This window comes from Arachis ipaensis, chromosome B3 (assembly GCF_059453495.1).
Source record: "Arachis ipaensis isolate K30076 ecotype BB chromosome B3, ASM5945349v1, whole genome shotgun sequence".
NCBI lineage: Eukaryota > Viridiplantae > Streptophyta > Magnoliopsida > Fabales > Fabaceae > Arachis > Arachis ipaensis.
In genome coordinates, this window is record NC_142438.1 from 124,297,191 (window position 1) to 124,307,530 (window position 10,340).

General features: G+C 37.7%; 1 protein-coding gene and 1 long non-coding RNA gene across 5 annotated transcripts; one reads left to right on the forward strand and one right to left on the reverse strand.

The window, feature by feature from the left end:
• Positions 1-795: 795 nt before the first annotated feature.
• Positions 796-6,888, forward strand: LOC107634616 (uncharacterized). Of its 4 annotated transcripts, none has more exons than XR_015907108.1 (4): positions 796-1,114; positions 1,969-5,402; positions 5,493-5,555; positions 5,634-6,888. It is a non-coding gene; the product is annotated as an uncharacterized LOC107634616 (long non-coding RNA). The 4 variants fall into 4 exon arrangements; XR_015907107.1 differs by having other exon boundaries at positions 5,501-5,555; positions 5,634-6,887; XR_015907105.1 differs by having other exon boundaries at positions 1,969-5,555.
• Positions 6,889-8,312: 1,424 nt separating this feature from the next.
• On the reverse strand, positions 8,313-8,708 carry LOC107633569 (uncharacterized). Its single transcript, XM_016337183.1, has one exon. It carries the CDS (start codon positions 8,706-8,708, stop codon positions 8,313-8,315), a length of 396 nt encoding a protein of 131 aa, XP_016192669.1.
• Positions 8,709-10,340: the final 1,632 nt, after the last annotated feature.

Here is a 10,340-nt window from a genome sequence, read left to right on the forward strand (position 1 = left end):
AGTAGGTAAAGTAGGACTTATGGAATGTTATTGCCTATATCTATTTGACGTACTTCAATCATAGAAGTAGACTTAATGGGTTGATTCCTTAAAATTGTCATTATATGCTTATTAGACAAGGATAGTGATCTTGATTCCCATACCTTAGCCAAGAGTTCTTTTGCAATTCATATTAAAACCCCAAAATTTTAATTGCTCAATTCTTACTTTAGTTACTTTTTGCTAGTTTAATTAGTTTTAGAATAGATTTGAATTCATACATTGCCTTGTTAGATTGATACTTGCTTTGATAGTACTTTTATTACCTTAACTTAATTTCTTGCAACTTAAGTTTTTTACATGTTAAGTTTTGTTAGTTTAAATTTTTGTTTATGCCCTTCAACCCTGGATACTTTGAGCGACTTTGATACACACATTTTCTCATTCTTATGAGGACGATCTGAAAATAATATTTTCGGTTATTTTTTATTGTGTTAAATCTGTGACAACTAAATTAAATTTTGATCGAGAGCTAATTGTCCTATTTTTGTTAGTATTTAGATGTTTTGGACACATTTTTTTTAGTTTATTGCACTTTTACTTTGACTTGTGTATATATGCTTTTAGTTTTAATTGTTGAATGTGATGAGATAATGAGTTAAGTGCACCTAGTTGATTTCTTAGATATATGATAAATTGGTTTGTTTGAAAACTAGGAAATGAAGTTAGGATTTTTGATGGCTTACATCCAATCACAATTGCATATACATAAAAAAATAACCTTAGTCAAATAAGGATATTTTCAGCTAGCATACCCAAAAAAAAAAATTTGAATTCGAAACAAAAGTGTGGGGAGGGTTCGAACCCTAACCCCCAATCCCCACACTCAACGCCGTTACATCCCTCTTTCTCCATTTTCTTCTTTTCTTCTCTTCTTCCTCTCTCTTTCTTGTCCCTTCTCCCTCTGCTCCTCTCTTTCCTGCGCAACTCCTGCTCTCGGTGATGCCATCGTCGACGACTCCTCCACCACCAATCGCGTTGCCCAGGCCACCATTGTTGGCCGCAGTTCCACGTCCCAACTGCAACACCCGTTCATCATCCTTCCATCCCCCATCCACCGTTTGCCTTGTCTCAGGTTCATACATACTTCATCAGCTTTATTACTTTCATTTCAATTAGTTACTTTTATTTTGTTAGTCATTGTTTAGTTAGTTTAATATCTGCTTAGTTGATCTTAGGTTGTTAGAATACATTTAGTTAGTGAATGGCTGAGATTGTTTGGATTGATGACTACTGCTCTCTAATGTTGTTTGATAGGAAATTACTTGACAATTTGGTGCTGATTGTTGTTGTTTAGCTGTCATTGTGCTTAATTTGATATTGGACTGCTGGTAATGGTTATTTTGCTATCATTCATGCTGTTATTTTGCCATTTATGTTCATCACAATGTAAATTGTTGCTTGCCCTTATGCTGTTTTGTTTTGTTTTCTGCAATATGAATCTGTGACCTGCTAAGTTAGTGTTTGAACTGCTCAATTATCATGTTGTTGGTATCCCTTTTTTGTTTCTTCTTAATTGCCTTTTAAATCAATGTGAATTACATGATTGGTCACCATGTAACTTCAAATTCTTTGCTCAAGGTTTGTCAATTTCTTGATTCACAGCAATTTGCATCAATCTTTTTTTTAGTTGACATTGTCCTATATGTTTGAATATGCTCAATTGTACTTGCATATTACTTTTGTTTTGATGCAAGCTTCTCAAGTATGAATGTATGTTGCCGTGCATCACTTTGTTGAATTGTCATTGATTCTCATTTGTTCAAGCATCATGTTTCCTGAATCACTGCTGATTATCTCTGTATTGTTGCTTGTACTTTATGAGTTGTGTGATGCTATATGCCAAAGTTCTACTCGTTGCTTTTTTGTTGTTTATTGTGTATCTTGCCCTTTGCTTCGTTGCTTATTGGAATTTAGGTTGTTTTTCAGGATGAAATCAGGCAAAGGAAAGAAACCGGCCGCAAGGCCTAAGCAACCGGCATCACACAATGTCGTGGTATTATCTCATCCCGACATGGAAATTCCGGCATGGGATTCGACAACATATACAAACAAGTATTGTGAAACCCAAGGTCGCCTATTCAACCAAAAAAAGAAGCTCCACTTTGAAAGGATGCTACAGCTAGATAAACTTCCTCCCGATCTCCATAAAATGGTTAATGAACATATAGAGACTCGAGGGTGGAGTTTCTTGGAGCGGAAATTGGTGGATATTAATGAAAGTTGGGTCTTAGAATTCTATGCCAATTTCTTCTCCGTAACCCTAAAAATCGTGTTGCTGAGGGGTAAGCAAGTCTCGGTCACTGAGGCTAGCATAGCTGAGATACTACAGATCCCTTCAAACTGAAGCAGAGGTGTGCCTATGACAAAGCACTCCAGCACTAGGTCCATTGGGATAAAATCTCGGAGAAAATAGCAATTCTGGACAGTGAGTGGATCTTGAGCACTGAGCAGAAGAAGGAGCCTATCGGTATCCTCCTCAAGCAGCTGATCCGTGAGGCTCGGATTTGGTAACAAATCCTGGGAAACTTTGCCATTCCGAGCTCTCACAGACCACTGTCTCTACTGACTTAGCCATCTTGGTGTGGACTATTTTGGAGGGAGAACCTGTCTTCCTCCCGAAGATTATCATACAGTCCATGGGAAAGGTGCCCGCCGTTACACAGCGTAAGGTAGCCTTCCCATGTCTTATCACCGAGATGGCCACAAAAGCTGAACTTGAGTGGCAGGATGACAACTACCTCTCCGGAATTCCCAGTAAGGAGAAGTTCATTCCTTACGGGAATTGGCTTAAGGAGGAACTACTGGGTAGTCGGAAGTGCAAGTGCAGTGCCTCCACAGCAGCAGACCAGCCATCCACCTCAGCACCAACAGCATCACAGCCCCAGTATCCCGAGACAAAGGAGTTCAGATTTTTGGAGCAGCTAAAACGTATGGAAAGGCGCATTAACAGGCGCTATAAGAATATCAAGCTGCAGATCTGGATTTGGGAACCGATGCTAGAGGAGCTTGACACCCCAAAGGAGCGATCAGAGGATGAAGATGAGGCTAGGGCCGATGGCGTTGAGGGATCTCCGTCGCCCCAGCATGACACTGACCATCCAGCTTCCCCAGCTCCGTGAGCCTCTCTCTGAGCACCGAAGACGGTGCTAAATCTAAAAGTGTGGGAGGTCTCCGACCGTTGGCGACACTTTTCTGGGTGATAAATCTCCATTCTAAACAACTCAGCTTTAATTTCTATTATGTTTATTTTTTTGATACTTTGTTAGCATTTGGATGTTTTGGACACATTATTTTTTAGTTTATTGCACTTTTACGTTGACTTGTGTATATATGCTTTTAGTTTTAATTGTTGATTGTGATGAGACAATGAGTTAAGTGCACCTAGTTGATTTCCTAGATATATGATGAATTAGTTTGTTTGAAAACTAGGAAATGAATTTAGGATTTTTGATGACTTGCATCCAATTACAATTGCATATAAATAAAAAAATAAGCTTAGTCAAATAAGGATATTTTCAGCTAGCATACAAAAAAAAAATTCCAATTTTTTTTTAGGGTAATCCAAAAGTTGATTTGAGTTGAAATTTTCATTGAAATTTGCTTGAAACATTGTGGAACATATTTTACGAGCTAGAACACACTAACATGTGAGTTTTTGAGCCTTAATGTATGTGGTTGCATCATATTAATCACTAATTCCATTCTTGTGTGTTTTTCCTTCTATGATAGTAATATTTGATTTGTTCGATTCTTTATATCCATTGTTCTGTGTATATATCCATTTATATGATTGAGGCCTTCTTTTCAATTAACTCACTTACCCAAATAGCCATCCTTTTATTCTATCTTTGTTAGCCCACTTTAAGCCGTATTAATTCTCGTTGTTCTTATTTAGCACATTACTAACCTTAAGTGAAAAATCAATAAATGTCTTTAATTTTGATCTTTGATTAGCTTAGGTTAGTAAGATTGCGTAATATATAAGTGTGGAAAAATTGGGGACATTGGTTAATAAAAGTGTGTTTTGCATGTTCATTAAAAATCTTGGGAATTAGGTACAATTCATGCATTCAATATTTGAATCATGTGCATTAGCTTTTGTATATATATTTTATTAATTGGAAAAAAAAAGAAAAGAAAAAGAAAGTTGTAAAAAGGGGACAAAGGCCCCAATGAAAAGTAATAATAACAATGCGCATGGAATTCGAATTGAGAAGAATGCATGAGTGTGTAGAAAGTGAAATGATGAAGGGTTCGGCTTGGGTGAGAGCATAAGTTAATTAAAGATTCAAATTCTAGCTCATTAAGCCATATACATCGCTACCTTAACCCTAGTCCCGTTACAACCTTTAGAAAGACCTCATGATATTTGTACATACATGGAATAATTGTTGATTTTTAGATGAAAAATAAATTTTAAAAAGCATGATTAGAGGAGAATTGAGTGAATCGACCCTATACACTTGAGCGACTAGAGAGTATACACATCCGGTGAGGGGTTCGATTGCTCGATTTTATATTTCCACCTATGACTATCTATTATCTTGCAAGTTGTGAATTCTTTTCAATAACTCGAATCATTTGTTGGATTGAATTAGTTGTTATTGTATTTAGCCCGTAGGCTTGGATGTGCTTTCTTGGAAACTGAATTATTTTGACTAAGCAAATACATATAGTGATTAGATAACATTTGGTAGAACAGTTGCATGCATCGAAATAGATTACATTTAGATAGTTGCATTGAATAAATGTTGATTTTCCGTTTTTATTTCTTTTTTGTTGTTTAGCATGATGACATGCTTGGTTTAAGTGTGGGGAGGTTGATAAATCACAATTTTATAGTTTATCTTGTGTTGAATTGAGTGGGTTTTATCAACTTTTCCTGTATTTATTCACTGAATTCGCATGTTTTTATGATTTTCTCCTATTTGTGCTTGAATGACTAAAATATGCTATTTGTGTAAACCCCATGAAATTAATAAATAATTAACTAATAAATTAATTATGAGCCAAAAAAATAAAAAAAATTAAATTTTATAGTTTAGAGAAGTAGAAATATTAAAAACACAAATTTTGACACTAATTTTAAAGATTTTGGTTAAAAAATGAGCCAATAGACCAAACTAATTGAACCGGACTCATATTGGGCCCAAGATCCAACCCATTTAAGCCAAACTCAGCATCCTTTCCTCCTTTCATTTCAGATTTCACGTTGGGGAAGAAAGGGAAACTTAGAACCCTAACTCATTCCACTTCCAACTTCAAATCCTTGTAACTTTTAATCCGGAGCTCCGATTGATGAGCCGTTTGTAGTCACGCGTTCGTCTTGGAGTCGTCTTCATTTTTATCCTAATAAAATAGTAAGAAACTTTGTAAATTGCACCCAGTTTCTTTCCTCTTTCTGAATTTGCATTTTTGTATTGAGTCTTGAGTGATTTTGATGATTTTAGTGGTTTAGGTACAATCTAACATTGGATAATTGTTGGATTTTTCCCCAATCATCAATGGGTAAGGTAAAAAGACTCTCAACTCTTGTGGTTTGTCCAATTCGGTGTGCCCTAGTACTAATTTGAGTAAATTGTATGAACTAGTTTGAGTTTATGTTGAATTGGAGTTGAATTAGCAAATTGGAGCACTTGGAATAAAGCTTTGGTGGCTGGAATTTGTTGGAGTTGATTGGGAATCTTGAAGCTTGAATTTTGGTGGTTTTGAGCTTAGGGATGAATTGGCCAATGTATCGTTTTGGTTTCTCATAGTTAAGATATAATGTATCGTAAAAACTTAGCCTAGTTGACCATAAGATAAGATGAATATATGAATTGTTATTTTTAGTGAATAATGATGATAATTGTTGAACATTATGAAAATGGGTGTTATTGGATGGTTGGGTTGATGAGTTATGTTATGAGCATAAAATGTAGAGTTTGATGTGAATTGTTAAGATTTGATGTTTGATGATGAATTAGTTGAGTTTGATAAAAAAAAAATTAGTGTTAGAATTTATTGAATTAATGGTTAGATTATGTGTTGAAAAGGTTATGGAATGGATGGAACTTAGGTGTATGAGGTTGGGGTATTTGGTTGCAAATTGGTAAGGATTTGGAAATTGAAAGTTTGGAAATTTGAGGTTTGGTGTTTTTGGAAAAATCTGATTTTTGACCAACTTTGCCGAGCCATAACTCGGCTTCTAGATCTCCAATTTTGATGAAACTTGTTTTGGAATGAAAATTGGGTCCGTGAAGTTCGTAACTTTTGAAGAATGGAATAGAAATTATTTTTAACGAAAATGTTATGTGCGTGTGAAGTTAGGTATGAAAAACTGAATTTTTGGACTTAACAGCTTTTTACCTATTCTACATAGCTCGCGTACGTGGACATGCTCACGACGCGGCCATTGGGATCTGCCCAGAGGTTCCGCGTATGCGGAGGGGTGACGCGTACGCGGGATGCCCCATTTTCAAAGCCGCGTACGCGGCCATATGGCACGCGACGCAGGAAAAGCTTGCTGTTTGAGTGGCTCGCATATGCAGACCAGTGACGCGTACGCAAGACAGCCCAAATTTGTACTTCTGCATACGCGGACAGAATGACGCGTACGCAGAATCCCTATTTTTTTGAAAGGTGAGTTTTTGAAGTTTTGAACCATTCCTCTAGCTTTCCAAACCTCTGTAATTACTTTTAAGGTATGATAGCTAGTGTTTAGGTTTTAGGACGAGTGAGGGTATACTGGATAGGATAAAAGAGGTAGTTTTTGTTTAGTGTTTACAGGTCTGAAAACAAAACTAAGCTATTAAGAGAAAAAAAAAATTAGAAAAACAAAACAAAATTATCTCTAAATATGGTTTGGAGAATGAACTTTTCTAAGGAAGACAATCTTTTTACAATGCAAAGAAGAAAGAATAAATGAAAGGAAATGTTAGTGTATGACTTAGGATTATAAAGTACTGATTAGATTGGGTGGTTTTGTGAAGTGTACTGAGTGGATTGAAGGGAACATATTGGAGTATAGTGAAGATAAGTTGAAGTACTATAATTAAATTGTAAATATAAATCGGGCGTAATATGATTATAAAAGTGATTTGTTTTATCTCGAGTCTTCTTTCTCGAAAGTGCGATCCCAGAGAGATGGTGGAAGGTGAGGATCCCCTTCTTTGTTTCTCCTGGTATTATAAAATCGCCTCTAACGAGATGGTGGGAGGTTAGGATCCCCTCCTTTGTTCCTTCTGGACATATAAGAACGTACCTCCTGGGTAGACAAAAGGATTGTGGTACACCCCACTTGCTCCAAGTTGGTTAGTTGAGGCTCCACGGGTAGATGCAAGGGTGTGGTTCGCTCTACTTGCTCCGGGATGAAATGGTTGAGCTCCCTCACACTTGATTGGGTCGAAACGAGTTTAGACTCATGTCAAGGGGTACGAGTTTCGGGCGAGGACACATGCGAGCAAAGAATAAGATTGGGAAATGTTCAAACTAATTATCATAAAGGATCACGGAATAAAGTACTTCACAGTCACTTTGTTCAACCGTCGGTAATCCATGCGGAGTCGCATTCACCGCCAAGAGTATATAACCCTCAGCTACCACTGTCCCTCCTTCCACGAAGTGTTCTGCTACTTAATATCGCCAACCTAATTCAAGTCATTAAAGTACTTCATCTTTCATAATTCTACCATGTCAATGCTCCCTCATGCCTTCTGCTGCGTCACTCTAATTAGTTGTCACTAAGAATCTGAATTGCTTGGCTGCATCCACCAGAATTATCTTCTCCTATTGGTTCCTCCGACGCTAAGTTTGGCTAGCCCTAATGGCAACGTTCCCTAAAATAAAATTAAGCTAAACTCTGGTCTTAAGCCTAACGTTCAATCTAATATTCCTAGTTCTAAATCCTTGTCCCCATCATAAGTTAGTAAGGAGGGTCAAGTTACAACCTCCTATAATGCGATTAAAACTCGGTTATCAATTTTTTAATCGTTACCTTAAATTGGAGATCCTTAACCCCGTCGCTGAGACCGGTCCGCACCCTGGTCCTTCTTGTAAGGACAATGTATAGAGATATGTCCTGGCAATCCGCAGCGGTAACATCCACTGAACCCAGCCATGCACGGCATTTCCGGATGGTATCTTCCACATCTCATGCACCTTAATTCCTCTTGTTGAGCCTACGCCTGCTTACTTCCTCCTCTCGCCTGGTGATACTGGTCATGGTTAGTCTCTCCAATATGCCCTTGACTTTGGGATTGCTGAGGGGCATGTCTATCCTTCTTGAAGTTCTAGCCTCTTGATGGAACATACTTCTCACGACCTTTGCTACTAGTACCGCCATGATCATCTCTCACCAAAGCTGTCTTCTTGGCATAATCTTCAACAATTCTTGCCTGGTTCACCAATTCAGAGAATCTCCGAATCTCAAATGGAACTACAACATTCATAATAGCTTTCCTTAGACCTCTTTGGTACCTTACACACTTCCAACCCTCATAGGACTCAGGGGATCCTCGACATACCCTTGAGAACCTACAGAACTCCACAAACTTACTCGTATACCCGGCCATAGACATTGAACCTTGCTTCATCTGCATAAACTTTAACTCTATGGCCCCCCTTACTGATTCAGAAAAATACTTTTTGTAGAAAGCAGTCTGAAACAACTCCCACGAAATATCCATATTATGTAGTTGCAAAAATTGACACTTTCTTTGCCACCAATGCTGAGCTTCTCCCACTAATTGATAAGCCGCATATTCCACGAACTAATTATTTGGGACATGTTGAGTTTGTAATGCACACTCCACAGCTTTGAATCAGTTGTCCGCTTCAGCAGAATTTGTTGTTCCCTTGAAAATTGGGGGATTAACTTTCATAAAAGTGGTTAGTGCCATCGAAACACCATCCAAAATGGTCCCGGTCCCTTCTCCGTTCCCAGTTCCAGCTGGTCGTCCTATCCTTTCCACAACATGAATCGTGGCAGTAGCGTTCGCTTGCATAGAATTAGCCAAGTTAGTCATCGCAGCCATAAACTTGGCATGGTCGTTAGTGGGTTGATTATCCTCACAATCTCTCTGTGTACGTGACCGACCTTGTCTGTGAGTAGCCATTTGGGTTCTTGTCTACACCAAACAGTGGATATCAAGGTGATCAGTCTCAATATCAAAAGTCTAGTGCTTCAATTATCCCAAAAGGCACTCACAAACAAGCATGATAAACATATCAAGCAGATATATTAAATAGCACGAAAGAAAAATGGCCCAGAGTATGCAATGAAGCATAATCGGCCAATCCCTCAGGCTCATGAGGACGAACCGCTCTGATACCACTAAATGTAGCACCCTAATTACCCTAAGCCTTACCTCATGCCGTAAAGCAAAGGATAACTAAAGGTCACGACAATTCTAAGGCATTTATAATAATATATATAGAAAGAAATAGTAATTCTAAAAGCCCGATGAAGAAATAAGCTCAAAAAAAGAGTTATAAAAGCGCAAAACGTTCACACGAAGTTAAAAGCATAAAGGCATAAGATATAGATACCAGATAATAAGGCATATGTAGATATAAGAGTATAATAATTATAAGATACTAGCCTCAGCCCAAGGAGTTTAGGCCGACTAGTTATATACAGACATACAGAGTTTTGAAAATTAAAACAGAATACAACATATCTCTCTCAAAGTAAGTCTCTAATGCAAATATAAATACAAAAGTGAGAGTACTAAACAAAATATCTAAAAGGACTCCAAAACGGGATAATGACCCTCCGCTCTGTCACCATCACGTAATTCACCGAGGTGGATTACGACCTGCATCTGAAAAATAACAACAGAATATGGTATGAGAATCCAAGGTTCTCAGTATGGTAACAGTGCCCAGTAATGTAAGATATAAGATTCCGGGACGCTAGAGGCAATCCTAGAACTTTACATCAAGCATATGATTCAACTTATAAAGCAATTAAATAAATCCTCGAACAGGTCAACTAACTTAGGGGATTTCTAAACTATCAGTTCACCGCTATCCCACAGCCTTCACCAGCCTAACCTCTATGCAATCCTATCGCCATCGCCTTTCGAACCTCCTCAATCCCAGTAGAAAATACAAGTAATAGCAATGCAAGTAATACACAAGTATAATCATGTGTAGCAAGTAATTCAAGAAGCAATTGAGCATGTTATACAATTAGGCAAACAATACAAGTCAGCAAAGCAAGCAAACATATAAAATATGCACATGATGAATGCCTGTCCTATTTGGCTGTGATATCACATCATCGGTTCAATTGCCAACCCGATACATCCCCATGG